The 16,714-nt window shown below is 32.0% G+C and overlaps 3 protein-coding genes across 6 annotated transcripts; 1 reads left to right on the top strand and 2 right to left on the bottom strand.

Annotated features, from left to right (window-relative positions):
• Nucleotides 1-266: 266 nt before the first annotated feature.
• Nucleotides 267-2,026, bottom strand: LOC111211570 (mitochondrial import inner membrane translocase subunit TIM22-3-like). Its single transcript, XM_022712756.2, has 5 exons — nt 1,760-2,026; nt 1,160-1,224; nt 1,006-1,078; nt 846-899; nt 267-605 (listed from the first exon to the last, which is right to left on the bottom strand). The coding sequence occupies exons 1-4, from the start codon at nt 1,956-1,958 to the stop codon at nt 865-867; spliced, it is 372 nt and encodes a 123-aa protein (XP_022568477.2). The 5' UTR covers nt 1,959-2,026; the 3' UTR covers nt 267-605; nt 846-864.
• A 1,570-nt stretch (nt 2,027-3,596) lies between these two features.
• Nucleotides 3,597-5,951, top strand: LOC111211578. Of its 4 annotated transcripts, none has more exons than XM_048773360.1 (2): nt 3,597-3,721; nt 4,560-5,951. In XM_048773360.1, the coding sequence occupies exon 2, from the start codon at nt 4,571-4,573 to the stop codon at nt 5,768-5,770; it is 1,200 nt and encodes a 399-aa protein (XP_048629317.1). In that variant the 5' UTR covers nt 3,597-3,721; nt 4,560-4,570; the 3' UTR covers nt 5,771-5,951. The 4 variants fall into 4 exon arrangements, with proteins under 4 accessions (XP_048629317.1, XP_022568489.2, XP_048629310.1 ...); XM_022712768.2 differs by lacking the exon at nt 3,597-3,721 and adding an exon at nt 3,861-4,072; XM_048773353.1 differs by lacking the exon at nt 3,597-3,721 and adding an exon at nt 3,863-4,225.
• A 2,173-nt stretch (nt 5,952-8,124) lies between these two features.
• On the bottom strand, nt 8,125-10,763 carry LOC106345985 (heterogeneous nuclear ribonucleoprotein 1). Its single transcript, XM_013785217.3, has 5 exons — nt 10,451-10,763; nt 10,269-10,357; nt 9,938-10,178; nt 8,625-9,687; nt 8,125-8,543 (listed from the first exon to the last, which is right to left on the bottom strand). Exons 3-5 carry the CDS (start codon nt 10,157-10,159, stop codon nt 8,530-8,532), a joined length of 1,299 nt encoding a protein of 432 aa, XP_013640671.2. The 5' UTR covers nt 10,160-10,178; nt 10,269-10,357; nt 10,451-10,763; the 3' UTR covers nt 8,125-8,529.
• Between the last annotated feature and the right edge of the window lie 5,951 nt (nt 10,764-16,714).

Raw genomic sequence — 16,714 nt, 5'->3', positions numbered from 1 at the left:
TAAATTGTTAACAAATCTTTGGTTCAGTTAACCTGATGATGAGATGAAGACGAGAGACCATTTGAGAGGATCTAAGACCTTGTGCTTCTTACAAAGGTCGTAAGTTACTGTTCCAAAGCGCTTTTTGGTTACAACTAACAAGCAAAGGACTGTTTCTTTGTCTTTCACTATGGTAAATAATCAATGGTATTAGATCCGAGCACTATCTGTTATATAGTCTGAAAAAGACAAACATCTCTATTTCTCATTGGCTCAATCTGCAAATCCATTGGCTCAAGCCGCAAATCCATTTTCATCTGTTTTTTCAACATCTACAAAAAGTCATTACAAGAGGTTGGCAAGATACAAAAAAACTCAACGTGGGCGGGGAAATGCGAGCTTCTTGGGTTTTGTTAAGGAGTCGCAGAAAGAAGAGAAAGCTCCTTTGATTTCTTCATGGATTGGGAGAGCCAAAGAGAGCGGTAACTCATCTTTGAGACTTCTGCTTTGATCATGCCTCAGCGAGACAGAGTGAGCCAAAGCTGTTTGTCTTTTGTTGAGTCCTTCAAGGATGAAAGAAAAGGCTCCAAAAGTGATACAGCTTTGCAGCATTGCTTGTGGTGCACCTGCAACACACACGATCATCAAAACTCGTTGTTAGCTCGACTATGCATCTTTGTTCTTTAGTTCAACACGAAGTTATATCTCTATGCTACTTTTTTTAAGTCAATAGCCTGATAATAATTAGATCTCTATAAAACGTAAATAGGTCAGAGAGTTTATCATCTTAATTGCAAAGGAATAGTGCTGATAAAACACTTGCAAATGCCGGGATATGAGTTTAGAAATGTTATACTAGTTCTTACCGGGGAAACTAAGAGCAAGTCAGGTGCAGCAACCAGCAACTCCAACGTTAATCGCTGCAAAATGGAGATCATATAAAACGAGTAAGTGACTGTGCATCAATATTATATTAATATCGTAGAAATTAGAAGGGACAAGATGGAGAAGCGGGATTAGTCTCACCATCATCTTTCCCACGCAGTTTCTTCAGAAGGCAAACAACCAAAGTGTGTACTCCTGATAGAACCGCAAAAGTCTAACAAGGTAAAAAACCACAGTTACTCTGTGAAGTTCCATTGAACATACTCAAATTCATAAAGACTCAAAACTTAGTCACCTTTGCAGACTGACCCGCATCCGCAAATGATCCCTTAAACCCTTTCTTCTTAAACAATCCGGAACCTGAAATCCCAACTTATATCCGTGAGATATACGTTTTCAACAAGCACATAAACTGATCCTCTCCAGTCACTTAATCCAAGTCAACACAGAGAGCTTAGCTAAACTAACTGCAAATCATAAACAAAGCTCAAGCTGCTACACCAATGAAGTCTACATAGACCATGTTTGTCCCTAACTCAAGCAATCTGGTTGTTCCTCCAGTCATTAGATACCACAATTAATGAAAGCATACGGATAAAGCTAAGCTAACTCAAATGAAAAATCATAATCTTGAGTAATGTTCTTCTACAGAAAAGCTAAGCCAAAGAAGTAGTCTACTACACACACACTATTGCTACTCCTCAAGAACCTCATCAGTCTAGAGATTAATCAGATACAAAAATCCATCGGAAAATCTATACTCGCTAAACCTCTAGCTCAAGTACTCTGTTCGAGTTCAAATAAACCTCACTCTCGAGGAAGACGAGACAGAGAGCCCATCCACGACGAGCACATACAATTAGACACAGTATGAAGCAACGAATAGAAATATCACCATATCCGAATACAGACCCCATGACGGCGCCGCCAGCAGCGTCTCCGGCGAAACGGACGAGACAAACGGCGGGAGAAGGGATTGCCAACGCATTGGAAGAGTCGTGATTGTTCAACTTCACATCAGCATTAGCGTTGGCGTTATGGTTTGAATCGGAATCGAGACTCGTATCGACGTCTGGAGAATCCTCGGCGGCCATAGCTGGAAAAGCCTCTGAAGCTGAAGATAGTTTTCGCTTTTCTATCTGAATTTATTTTAGCTTATTCTGGATTACTTTTCCACCTGTATGCAAACAGTATTTATGGGCCTTTGTTAGGCCTAAACTAAAGCTATCGGGTCTCTAGGAAGGGCCCACTAGAACTAGAGACAGTCGACAAGAATCTACATATTTTATGTACAAGGCTCTCCTTTTCTTAGATTTTAGAATTTTAACCCTATACTTTTGGTTTCAATCCGGTTCTATTTCAAATTTTAGATTTTAGTATTTCTGAAATATGTATTCTTAGGCTGGATATATGTTGTTGTAGCTTACAAGGCTTTCTCTATATTTTCGAATTATTTCGGGTTTCCAATTTTTTTTTTATTTAAGAAATTGATTCCATTAACCAATTAGTGTCTGGGCCTAGTGCAAAAACAAAAATTAAAATGTGTATTTTATCATGAAAATTTTTAGAACTATTTTTTTTTCGAACTCTTTAACTATTAATTTTTTTAAATCAAATCTATTTTTATTTAAGAAATTGATTCCATTAATCAATTAGTGTCTGGCCCTAGTGCAAAAAAATAAAAATGTGTATTTTATCATGAAAATTTTTAAAACGATTTTTTTTCGAACTCTTTAACTAATTTTTTTTTAAAAAAATAAAAAATTACATTATTTTTTGTTTGAACTTTGTAAGAAGTTAATTATTTTACATAATTATATTTTATTGCACTATATTTATCAAAATGAAATATTATATGTAATTTAAACATAAATTTTTCAAAAAAGAAAATATTTGGTATGGGTGCGACCGTCCCCTATACTCAGCCGGCCTTGACCGTCCATGTTAACCCAAAAAAAATCACCGTCCCTGCACGAATCAATTTCAGTCTTTCAGGCTTAGTTAATTGCAAGTGACTAGTTTTTTTCCTATGATAAATATAAATATGTGAGGATGGAGAATAATTTAACAATAATTTGGAGTTAGGGGAAAAGTTGATTTCTGAGTTAATAAAATTGAATTTAAGATTTTAAGCAACTAAAAGGAAAGAGTAGGCATCCAGATGATGGTGACATTTTTATTTTATAATGTCAGCAATTACATTTTGAAAAATGTGGCATCAAAAACATATAGAAGTAGAACCAATAATTGTAAAAAGAAAAGGAAAAAAATGATATTTAACTCATGAATGATGACAATATACAAAGTAAGAAAAAGAAACAGCACTTTCGGATCTTTTTATATCATTTTAGCTTTTCTTGTGGGTTCTACATATCTTCAAAAAATCAATACTTTTTAATATCATATCCAACTTTAACCTGTGTAGTCATGCATTCATATCCACTCATTTATCAAAGAGAAAACAATATTTATAATATGTTTATATATATTGCAGAAAGGTATAATTACAGTTTTCGTCCACTTCTTTACTTCAGAAATTCCATAATTATTTAAGTAATCAAATTAATATTTGTTTGCAAATTGTATTTAGAGAAAAAAACATGTAATTAGAGATCATCATGTGTGGGACTGAGAATCACTTGATAATTGACATGCTTTGCTAGAAACTGACGAGTGGGCCCAAAAGAAGTGAAAACGCTCTCTAGTCTCTGCTATCTTTTATTCTTTTTAATAATTTAACATTGGCGGATAATATTTGGCAAATTACAAAACCAGCAGCAACACAGCAAGACTCCACACCATTAAGGCTTTTGCCAGCCAAAAGCTCACAACAGCTTTCCTTCTTCCAAACAGCTCCGTAAGCCTTTACGATCTTCTTTATTTTTTATTTAACGGTCTCATAGAAAAGCTTTTAAACTTTCAATCTACTTTTTTTGTTATTCACAGCCGAAACAGTTGAATTTTGTGACTATGACCCCACTACTTTCTTTAGTGGTCCGCCATCGAAGTGAATGTGCCAAAACCCTAATCCTCTCTCTCTATATATTTCCCGAAGCCGACGACCCCTAAAGTTCCAATCTTTCTTTTTCAACGGTTTTGCATTTAAAGTCTCTGTTTTGAAAACTGTTGTGTTTGTTTCCAACTTTCTTAAGTGAACTCACATGCTTGCTTGCTTGTTGTTCATCTTCTTACACGAGTACAACTACGAGTTTGTCCTTTTTACTCTCTCCTTTTTCTCTGTTTTAAAACTTTTAAGTTTCTTTTTTGGGTTTCTCTGTTTAGACAAATCAGCTGCCTTCTCTTCTTTACCTAGTTGTGGATCAGAGCTCGGTTCTTGATTAAAGACAAGTTTTTTTTTGAAGTAATCACACCTTCTTTGTTTGTGTTGAGTTGAGTGGGAGCTGTGACATAGTTTTGAATTTTTGCTCTCTTGTCTGATTGGATCAAGCAAGAAAGTTTGAAACTTTCAGTTAGGTCGTCCGTTGTTGTCACTAAGATAAAAGTATATTCCTTTATTTATTGAACCCTCTCATGGATTATTTGACTTGGTTTAGAGTTTGAATTGAAATTAAGACTCGTACTTTAACATATCCCTAGTTAGGTCTTAAGTTGTTGTCTGAACTTGATCTGTGGATTTTGGCTATGTTGATTCTTGATGGGTCCCAACTTTTTTTTGGCCTTTTATGTTTTTGCAGGATCGTTTCTTATGGACTCCCCACAATCAGTTGTTTCACCATTCAAGACTGGTGAGTCCGAGAATGACAACTCAGCTTCTGTCCACAGCTCTAGAAACCAATCAAACAGCATCAAATCCAATGGAAAAGATTCCATCAGCTGCGGCCAACAAGAACTTGTTGGTGGTACTCTTGAGGTTTATGTGCATCAAGCAAGAGACATCCACAACATCTGTATCTACCACAAACAAGACGTGTACGCCAAGCTTTGCCTTACAAGTGATCCTGAAAAGTCTGTCTCCACCAAAATCATCAACGGCGGTGGGAGGAATCCTGTTTTTGACGACAAAGTGAAGCTTGACGTCAGGGCTTTGGACGCTTCCCTCAAGTGTGAGATTTACATGATGAGTAGGGTGAAGAATTATCTTGAAGACCAGCTTCTTGGTTTTACTTTGGTTCCTATGTCTGAACTGCTCTTCAAGAATGGGAAACTTGAGAAAGAGTTCTCTCTTTCTTCCACTGATCTGTACCATTCTCCTGCTGGTTTTGTTCAGTTGTCTCTCTCCTACAATGGTTCCTACCCTGAAGTGATGGCTTTTCCAGCTGTTTCTGGTGATGATCAAAGTGGCAAGAATCAAGAAGGGTCTGAATCAGTTCCGGATGAGTTGGAGAAGATAGAGTTTCCTGATCCTAATGTTGCAAATGAAAACGAGAAGATGGTTTCTGAGTATTTTGAGATGTCCTCTTCCACTATTGAGTCAGAAACTTCAGACAGCTTGGTTACTTCTGATACTGAGAAACATGTAATGAAGCAAGATTCACCTGAGAGCAGCAATGCAACAAATGGAGACGCTTCTCCTCACGCTTCAGCTCACTCAGCCACAGAAACACCAAACCATGAGCATCTCTCTCAGGTGAACTCCAAAGCGGATTCTCAGGAGGAGTCAGAGAGTGAGGCTTCAGCTGAGACATCTGAGGAGAAGATTGTGAAACCCATCATCAGTGTGAGGAAGGTTGAGACAGAGTCAAAGGTGGTGCAGCAGGATATAGTAGACATGTACATGAAAAGCATGCAACAGTTTACTGATTCACTGGCTAAGATGAAGCTTCCTCTGGACATTGATAGCCCAACAAAGTCAGAGGATTCAAGCTCTGATGTTTCTCAGAAGCTGCCAACACCAAAGAGCAACAAAGGATCCCGTGTGTTCTACGGGAGCAGGGCTTTCTTCTGAGCATCTCTTTTACCAAGTTCAGAGGCAAGAAAGACTAATCTCCTAATGATGTAATTTTTATAATGTTACTATTTGATGTTGAACCTCCCATGCTTTAGTTGATGTGAAGTTATTATTATGTATCACTAGCCTTTGTACTATTTAGAAACGTATGCTGCCTAATCATGTTTGTTTTTCTCTTCCTGAAATGCTGATCTTTTAACATCCACAAGAATCTCTGAAGCTTAGTGATTAATGCTAAGATTGCTTAATTATTAGGACAATCATCATGTGTTGTGATTGTCACTCTCTGGACCCATTTTTTCTGTGTGACCATCAAGAGGAGGTCCCATAGGTGGGGAGAGAGAGGCAAATGGTCCAATGATTCAGCTTTCTGAAAACAAATGGTTGCATGTTCTTTGGTTAGTTGAAGTGTCTCTTTCATCGGATTTTTAAAAGATGCTTTTTTATTGTCTTTGCACTACTGTGGTAATAAAAATAATAAAGGGATCCAACTGTAATATTGGTAAGGATTTAAAGATTATCACAGGGTAACAGTGAATGAAAATGGTTTTCGCTAACTACTTTCTCTAACATTTTCTTTGTGTTTTGTAGCTAGCTAGCAAAGTAGCAAGCATCAGAGGGGAAGTTGGACAACTTCATTGGCTTTGGTGATCATATGCCGTTTGCAAATATATATATAGTAGGGTTTTTAGTAATTAAACCCCTCAACTAAAGATGAATCGTAAAAAAAACCCTCAACTAAAAATCCTGTGAAATAAACCCTCAACTTTAGTTCCGTTAACATATGTTACCCTCCGTTTAAAAAACCGTGACGGAGGGTGACATATGTTAACGGTTTATAAGTTGAGGGTTTATTTCACTGGAATTTTAGTTGAGGGTTTTTTTCACGATTCATCTTTAGTTGAGGGGTTTTATCACTAAAAGTCATTAAATGTTATTAAATTATTTATTATCATTTATACATTGTTTTAAGATTTATAAGCCTTTAAAACTAATTTATAAATTTTAATACATTAATATATTTGTATATTAATTTATACATCTTAAATTAATAATTTTTAACACTACTTACAACTTATTATAACTTTGAAATATTAAATTATTTGATATTTGGAAATAGTGATATAAAAAAATTTGTGTGTTTATATCGTCATTGTCAAATATGAAATAATTGAAAGTTTCTAAGTTATATTAAGTCTTAAGTAGTGTCGAGATAATTCATCCATGAAGTCAATCTTTCTATTTAGAGTATGACGCACTTTTTCTTTTTTTCATGATTTCTGTCATCCGGTTCATACTTCTCCCCCCTCCAAAATAATGCATGATTATTTTTATTCTCATTGATTTCTGAATAACTACATTATATTTTTATTTTCTTGATCAATAATATATTTGAAACATAAAGTAATACAATAAATCAAGAACAATATAGGAAAATAGGAAAGTATGAGTCTGATGACGAAAAATCATGAAAATAAGAAAAAGTACGTCATACTCCAAATAGAAAGATTGACTTCATGGATGAATTATCCTCAACACTACTTAAGATTTAATATAACTTAGAAACTTTCAATTATTTGATATTTGAAAATGGCGATATAAACACACAATTTTTTTTTATATCATTATTGCCAAATATCAAATAATTTAATATTTTGAAGTTATAATAAGTTGTATATCGTGTTGAAAATTATTAATTTAAAATGTATAAATTAATTTTATAATAGATTAATGTATTAATAATATACATTAGTTTTAAAGGCTTACAAATCAATCTAAAACAATGTATAAATGAATAATAAATAACTTAAAAACCCTTTAATGACTTTTAGTGATAAAACCCCTCAACTATTTTTGAATCGTAAAAAAAACCCTCAACTAAGTTTTCAACATTATAAACCCTCAACTTATAAACCGTTAACATATGTCACCCTCCGTCACGGTTTTTTAAACGGAGGGTAACATATGTTAACGGAACTAAAGTTGAGGGTTTATTTCACAGGATTTTTAGTTGAGGGTTTTTTTTACGATTCATCTTTAGTTGAGGGGTTTAATTACTAAAAACCCTATATAGTATTTAGATAACATTTGACAGACTCTTTGTTACTGGGACCTGTGTGTCAGTGTGTATCTAGTGTCTACGCATGTTCTCAAACTTTTTATTGGTTTATCAACTTTTTTCTTAGAAAAAATCGTCTATTCTGTTTATCTGACCCTTTCTATCTTTAGTTTATTTCCTAATCGAGTATGGAAAACTACTGTTACTTACCTGAAAAAATATCTAAAAGTAAAAAGAGTTTTCATAAATTTTCTTCCACAAATGAGAAATTTTAAAGTTGACACAAAAAAAATTTAAAGAAAATATATCTCATTGATGGAATATGCAACAAAATAGTCATATTCTTACAACATATTTTCCCCACACTAAATGTAAACGAAATATTCATGAACAATTCCATTGGAAAATAAGAAGAAAACAAAAAGTAAAATTACAAAACAGAGCACAGAAGAACCCTGAAGAATCTTGATCGAAAAGTCCACGATCTTTGTTTGGTTATTTCTATAAAAAAAAAGGCTTTTGAGAAGAACATTGAAAGCAAATCTTCACTCATTCATCTTGTTGTATCTTTTGCTGCTGCTACAATCTTATCTTTATATAAGAACACAAAAACTGTTATCAACAAAGTTGGTTTCCTTTGTCACAAGAACCTCTTCAAACTCTGCAATGTATATCTGTTGCTTTCAATTTTGATAACCTATGCCTCAATACCTAAAGAAAACACAGATCAGAACCATTAAAATCTCGATCAAATGTAATCAAAGAACCAGGAAACTTATAAGTGTTGTTTACCTCTATTAGTTTGTCTATTTCCAACATTGTAACCTTCTGAGTCATTTGCGGATGGGTCTGAGCCTACATTGTCAATGTCATAACCGTAAGAGAAAGCGTCTATCTCCTGTGAAGACTGTGGTGGTAGCTGCTGCTGTTGCCGCCACATTGAGTCACTGTAAACCGAACCGCCTCTGTACAAGTTTCCTATAGAACCTTCAAAAGGGGAAGCGGAAAGTCCAGAGCCTGTCTCAAAGTTTCTTCCATAACCATCGTTATCATTACCAACAGCAGAAGAAGGAAGTCCCCAGTTCCCTCTGTTGTTTCCACTAGACACATTCAAGTTCCATCCAGGTCCAGCATTGTCAGTTCTGTTCCCCCACAAGTCTATGTTGCTAGAACTGTAATGAGACTCGGTTCCGTTCTGTCCAATCGGAGAGGTGTAACGGTTTGGAGAAGCGTTGTTGAAGTAAGGGTTGTTAGGGAACCGGTTAAACGTTATCCCATCATAGCTAGGATTCAAGTTCAAGTTCAACTCATGATTCAGTCTACCGCTACCAATAACAGGACTAAACCGACCACCAACAGAGCCTCCTAGATTGTTGTAATAACCAGAACCGGGAGCAAAGTTGTTGAAGTAGCTATTATTAACAGACATCCTATTAGACCCACCTCCATAGCTGCCACCATAACCAGCACCATGAAGCGGGCTTCGGATGTTCGAAACCGGCGAAACCTCCTTAGGGACAGCTCTTTTGACCTCAACTAGCTTCCCATTGAGCTCATGGAAGGTCTTGTGGAGAACCCTATCAACAGCATCATCTGAGTCAAATGTGATAAAGCCAAACCCTCTTGGCCTCTGCGTGTTGTGATCATACATCACGACAACATCAGCAATTGTACCAAACTGATCAAAGTAGTTCTTGAACTCCGTTTCTGTAATGCTAGACGGTAAACCTCCTACAAAGATCTTCTTTGTCCTGTTGCCACCACCATGGAGAGGTGACATAAGGTGTATAGGACTAGTGTGTCGTTTCATCACCTGTTGATGATCATCTCGTGGCACAGCCTTCTTCGCCTCAACCTGGAAAAAACAAACGCCATGAAACCGTCACACTATGGGACGTTTACAGAATTAAGGAAATAGTGTCTCGCGCAACCTATCAGTATTCATATATTTATGGATTTATTTATGCAAATGCTTTACAATTATTCAGTTTGACCTATCGTAGAATTTGAGTTGCTACACTTCGTACAGTCTAATGTGCATTTCATAGAAGATTCTCATAAGATCTGAGCTTTTTGTATGGACAAGAAAGTTAAAAAGAAGGTACCGTGCGGCCATCGATGATGTGTTTCTCCAAGATGACTCTCTCTGCAACGTTGGGATCAGCAAAGACGATGAATCCGAAGCCACGTGCACGTCCCGTGGCACGGTCTCTCATGATCACAGCTTCAACGACATCTCCATAGTTGGTGAAATACTCTCTTAGCCTTTCTTCATCTGTGTCCCATGATATCCCACCAATGAAGAGCTTCCCTAGATCCGACTCCATCTCTCTTAGCTCCTCCTGCCTATACACAATCCAAACAACAACTTCAATCGCAAGAGTCGTCTCAGATGAAACTGAAAAAAAAAAAAAAAAGCAAAGACGTGGAACATACTTTTGTTGTCTGAAAATCTAAGACGGAACCTGATCTTGTTGTATTTGTTCTTGTCCTGATCAAATGGTGAAATTGGATGTTCTTGAAATCTGAAAAAAAATGCATCATCATCATCAGAATCATAAAACCAAAAAGCCCAGAAAGAAAGAATTTAAACTTTTAGAAAAAGAAGAAAGAATCACCATTAATGGAGAAGACCCAGATGAGGAAATGTGAATAGAGAGAAACAGAGGATGTTTTGTTCATTCATCCTTTTAAGAACATCTCTTCTCTCTCTCTTTCAAATTTATTAAAAACCTTTCCTTTTGATACCTGTAAATGGTTTTCCTTAATACTCCATTAGGAAGACTTCTTTGGTAATTAATTAATAGTAGAGATTAAATAGTCTAATATTAAGGCAAAAAGATTTGAGATTTGGCTTTCTTATGGTTTAAGCATCTTTTTGAGGGGATTTGTAAGAGAGAGAGAGGGTCCTTATGAGAAATGACAGAAGATTGATGACGACTTCCTTCTTTTATAATTTTTATACAATTTTCAAGTCTATATATAAGTATATAACTGAATTCTTAGTCCCAAAAAGAAAATATAACTGAATTTTAAAATAAATAAATAAAACAAAGGCATGTTCAAGCTTAAATTGAATGCAACTGAGATAGTTGATAGTATTAAATATATTTCTCAAATATGACTAAAATATTACTATCATGGAGACCCATAATATCATGTATATGTGACCTAACTTTTCCAAATAAAATATAGAAAATTTTGAGATTTTTTATTTAATTAGCTTTTTTTTTAAATACTTTACAATATTGTTAAAGAAGACTAAGTTGTTATTCAACATTTTTCAGTTAATGTCATTTTTCATTACAAACTTTAAAAGCACGATAACTTGTTTGTTTTCATTTTTATAAACAATGTTTTTCTAACACTACATTCAATGTCATTTCCTAGAAAATGGTTTATAATCTGAGTAACCATAATTGTGAGTCAGCCATATGTAGTAATGTTTAGGTACCTTGATAGTTGATACTATATATAAGCGGTGTCAGAGTTCTGACTCGAATCCTGACATCTCGAATTCAGAACTTTATTGCACCTGAAACGAACTTTTTGTGTAGACAACAAAAACTGTAAGAATGGTATCATCATATAAAATAACCATCGTTCATTGGACGGATAATAAATGTACTTTAGAGCATCTTCAACTCAATTCCATTTTTTTCTTCAAAATAGAATAAAAAGAAAAATAGAGTAAAAAATATTTTAAACCAACTTCAAATCTTACTCCATAATAGAGTTTACTCAATAAATAGAGTATTCTAAAAAAAATTTATTCATCATTCCATTATGAAGTGAGAATAGAGTAAGGTTGGAGAATTTTTATTCCATTTTTAATTTTATTTTAGAAAAAAAAATGAAATATTATATTAGAGATGCTCTAAATACATATTAAGTACAAATTATCTTGTGTGTAGGCAAAAGACTAGCCAAAAGGATCTTTCTGGTATAATGATGTTTATTGAGTATCTCTAATAAGGGACGCATTATAAACAAACAATTATCACCTCTTGCAACATTGTGGAGTTCTTGATACTAGTCTTATAGACAACTCACTTTTAGTGATTCCTTAATATTTTTAAAATTATCATTATATGTTGTCAATAAACCAGAACTGTTCAAAATAATATTGGTTCGTAAGATGACACTGCATTTCCATTAAATAATAATATTATTGTTTATATTAAATTACAAATAAATAGGAAACAACTAAGTGTAATTCGTGGTTTTTGATATATATTAAAAGTATAATTTTTATATAATTATGTTAGATTGAAACAACTGTTTTCTTGGTGTAACATGATGGTGGTGGTGTATGATTATGCGAAGGACAACAACTTTTTGGAATTTTAATTTTTTCATGCAAAGTTGTCGTTTTAAATATTATAGTAAGGTTTCTCTTTTTGATTCCTTTCTCCTTTTAAAATTGCTGTAAGCTTTATCAACTTGCGAGAACCACCTTTTTAGATTTGTTTAACATTTTCTTTCTTACCTAATTTTTTTATGATACACTAGTAACACCACACATTTTCGCACCGTCTTTGATCGTTTTATGATTGTGAAGCAACATAAAAGAATTTAATTAGACATTCAACATTGAAATGATGTCCCTGCAGAAGGAATCAAAAGAGGAGAAATACATCAGATAATCTTCATTTTTCAACACTCAAAACTAAACACAGACTCAAATTCATTGATACAAGGAGCCAGTAATTATATAGATTTAAGCATATATATAAATAAGAATGAATTTCTTTTGTTTTTCTCTAGCTTCTATAGGTCCCCTAGATCATCAACATAGCCAACTCAACTACTCGTGGCAAGTTTGATTTCCCATTTGTTCCAAACTTCCAATATACATTTTCTTGTTTCAACCTTCTTTTTTACTTTCACATGATATTGTCATGTAAGATTTAAATAAAATCAATATTTCTCTACTTAGATTTAGTGTATTGTATCGTTTGTATCCGATCATTCGTGAACCACAGTTATCAATAACATAAATGTATGGTTTAGAGATAAGTTTATTACAGAAAAGAAATTACCTAAAATATTACGTTCATAATAACATTTTTCATGTTTACACTAACTATTTTATCCTCGTTTGAAAAAAGGAAAAAATGCATTTATAACCTTAATGTTAACTAATCTAGATTTAAAATTTAGTGTTGAGGAATATGATAAAGTTTTTGGAATATGAAATTTATGATTCCAATAAATATATAAATAAACACTCAAAAAATATTTATAGTTTCAAAAACAAAAATTCGGATTTCAAAAAGAAATTTTGAAAAAATAATTCGAAAAAATTAAGTAAAAAAAATTGTATAAAATTTGAATTTGAAAAAGTAGAATTTGAAAACATAAACAAATTATTTTTTATTTTTTTATTTATTATATATATATAGAGAGCAATAGTTTTGACTCTTAATGAAAATGATATTTTGAAAATATCTCTTTAGTGATGGTAAACATGAATAAGTAGTACTAACAAAGTGGTAAACATTAAAATTTTCCTCACAAAAACTAGACAAGCAACAGCTGAGTCATCACTAAACTTGGTCATCAAGAAAGTTGTAGAATGTTTCATTACATATGAGTTAATGGTGTTGTTTAAGTTAAATGTATTATTATAATGTAATGTAACTCTTAAGATAATAAATGTTTGATTTAAATATATAATTTATAAGAACTTTGTGAAAAATAAAAAATAATGGATCAATTTGTAAATTTTATAGATAAAAGGTATTAGTCATAAAATAAAATAACAATATGTTACAAAATATTTTTTAGAGTTAAGTATAGAGTAAACCATTAGAAAAAAAATATACTCTATTTTAGAATTACTCTATTTTTAGATAAAAACTATTCTAAAATTGAATAAACTATCGGAAATGGTCTTACATAGTTACGTTGGCGCAAGACAGAGGAAACAAAAATATTATTACCTATGAAAACATTCTCGTTAGAGTTCACAATAGACGATATATATCTACGACGTAACATGAATACATACCTAGTATATATATAATGAGATTAGATTTAATGAACGTAATAATTACAGTAGTTATTATACCTGCCATCCAACTTCTATCGTATTGAGATAATATGTATCACAATTTCCGAGGGAAACCATATTTGTTTTACTCACCCACTCAGATACACTGTTTTCAACCATTGGGCTCCATACAGTAATTGTTGTTTTGTTATAAAAAACACTTATAGTAACTCATAATTATAAAAACGTTATAACTAACAAAATTGGAAAAGTGAATCTTTTATCAGTGTTTTGATTTAAAAAAACACTTATAGTCATGGTTATGTGGACGTAGATATTTTTTTAAGTATGTGGATGTTCTTTGGGTAAAAGAAAATTGATAAAATTTCATGCAACTAATTTTATTTTCTTAGGTACTTTCTATGTTTTGTTGGTTGGAAAACACAGTCATGCTGAAGGTAAAATAATAATATTCTTACAGCGTATATTTAACAGAGTAATAGTACTACTAGTTTAATTATTTGATATCAGTTAGTTCACAACAAAAATCATAATATGTGAACAAAATAAGTAAAATATAAATAAAATCAAGAAAAACATAAACGAAAATAAGTAAAAATTAAGAAAAATATAATCAATAATAATTGTTGTTTAGTTTTCTTTGATGTTTGCATTTTATAATCTAATTGGCTTTTGATGTTTGCACTTTACACAGTAACTACACAACATTTATAGAATGTTTTTGGTGTTTCTTTTACTTTCATTATTAATTTGATTTTATTTGTACAGTCTAATTGTTAATTTTATGTCTTAGAGTTTCTTTTAAGTACAATAACCATTCAATAGTTTTGTTTTGAATTAACTAATTCAATTTATATTTAATATATATTAAATTTATTTTCTAATTAAAGTTTAACTGGTATATATGATTTATTTAACTAACTTTAATATGTCAATTCAGTTTAAGCTATGTGAATAAAAATAATTGTATGAATTTAAAAACTAATATAAAAATATATTCTAGTAAAAATTTAGATATTTAAACAATCAGTCAAAAATTTAAATATTTTAAAACTGATGTGTTAGTTCATATTAAAGCTTAATATGTCATATTTTTTTGCCCAGAATTATAATTATTTTAAGTCATTTATAATTAGATATATTTAATATTAAATATCAATATATATATATATAATTAATTTTAAGTCAATATATATTTTGATTAAAAATCATTTATTGCATACATAAATTATAATTTTGTATAATATTTTAGACCACTTGTATCAATTTCACCTTTCAAATATATATTTTTAACCGTTAGATCCGTTTAATTTATATTTATACCGCTAGATACATTTTGGTTTCATTTGATTCCTTTGATCAATTTGATATGTAATGTTTGATCCATTTTTTCTATTTATAGCCTAAATCATAAAAAGGAAATAGAAAATCATAGCTCAAGCTTTATTGTTATAATTCTGACTTTATTGGTCATATAATTCTGATTTTCTACTACCCATGTTAGAAATTAGAAACAAAAATAAGCAGAATACAATAATTATATAATAAATAAAAAAATATATGCCAAATTTGGACGGTGACAATCGTTTTTTTTGGTGCAACGAACGATTGTAATCGCCTTCTTTTTTTCCAACAACTTTGAGCGTGACAACACTTTCACATAGCCACATATACTACCTCTCATTTTTCTTTTCTTTCGAATATTGTTTTCTTTTTCTTGGTGTCGGGATAATGATTTTTAGACTTCTTTTTAGTGTTGATAAAAAAAATAGACTTCTTTTTAGTTTTTACTAAGATGAGTTATGGACTCAGCTTAGGCCCATAATCTTTGTGGGGTTTGTAGAACATGTTAAGTCTATTTAGTGTCCATATTCGAACTTGTGAACTTGATCACTTTTTTTCTTTTGGGGTGTCTAGCTAATGAAAACACCAGTTAAGTTACTGACACGAGGTTCCTGATTTGTTACGCAATTAAAACAATTTTTTTCTTGAAACAAATGACCTCGATTATTTTAAAATAGTTATTCAAATCGGAGGGCATATCCACAAGAACGGTTGTTGATGAAGAACTCCGAACATTTTGGGGTATATTTGAATTTTGTGCACGTGGGTGTTCTAAAGAATGTCTTACATAATATTTCATCAGCAATCAAAGTTGAAGACAATTCGTTTGAATTGTTATGTTTAACGTGGTGTGAAAACATTTGATGAATATATGTACAATTATGAACCCCAAAAAACTTCAGGTTTAGTTTAAGATTATCGAACCAATAGAACATTATGTAACATACTAAGATCAATATCTAAACAAATTTAATTGAAATATGAAAGCTTTTAACAAAATAACATATTATAACCATGACATGTATATAATACAATGGTTTGTTTTAGTGTTACCCTTGTATCTTCACCTATTCAAACCTATAAATTGAAATATCTTTTGTTACGGTTTGGAAACATGAATATCAGTTTAAATGAGAATTGTTTGGAAATGTGGATAACAATATTTTAAGTACTTTTTTTATTTATATATTTAGCTATTACATTTACAATAAATTAAGTTTTTCTGTATTTTTTTTTATTTACAGATTCTACCATTGTGTTTAAAATCAATTTAAACTAATTAATTACAATTCTAAAGTTTTTTTCCAAAACTTTTCTAACCAAATCGATATTTATTTACTGACCATTATTAACATTGAATGAATATTAACTAAATCGCACGTATTAATGGGAGATAATCTTTTTCATGAGATTAACTAAATTGCCAAATTACGGAACATAAAAAATATTATAAGCTTACGTTGACGTGTGTACGAGTACATAACCGGCCAGAAACTTAATTAAAATTTATCGACATGTGAAA

This window comes from Brassica napus, chromosome A3 (assembly GCF_020379485.1).
Source record: "Brassica napus cultivar Da-Ae chromosome A3, Da-Ae, whole genome shotgun sequence".
In the NCBI taxonomy this organism is placed as follows: Eukaryota; Viridiplantae; Streptophyta; class Magnoliopsida; order Brassicales; family Brassicaceae; genus Brassica; species Brassica napus.
The sequence above is the reverse complement of the archived record's forward strand: the minus strand, read 5'-3'. Positions and strand labels throughout refer to the sequence as shown.

Coding starts and splice junctions, on each gene's coding strand:
- LOC111211570 (XM_022712756.2), bottom strand. CDS start 1,958: ATGGCCGCCGAGGATTCTCCAGACGTCGATACGAGTCTCGATTCCGAT. Junction 1,225..1,759: donor GGGGTCTGTATTCGGATATG/GTGATATTTCTA, acceptor TTGGGATTTCAG/GTTCCGGATTGTTTAAGAAG. Junction 1,079..1,159: donor ATGCGGGTCAGTCTGCAAAG/GTGACTAAGTTT, acceptor TTACCTTGTTAG/ACTTTTGCGGTTCTATCAGG.
- LOC111211578 (XM_048773360.1), top strand. CDS start 4,571: ATGGACTCCCCACAATCAGTTGTTTCACCATTCAAGACTGGTGAGTCC.
- LOC106345985 (XM_013785217.3), bottom strand. CDS start 10,159: ATGGAGTCGGATCTAGGGAAGCTCTTCATTGGTGGGATATCATGGGAC. Junction 9,688..9,937: donor ACATCATCGATGGCCGCACG/GTACCTTCTTTT, acceptor TGTTTTTTCCAG/GTTGAGGCGAAGAAGGCTGT.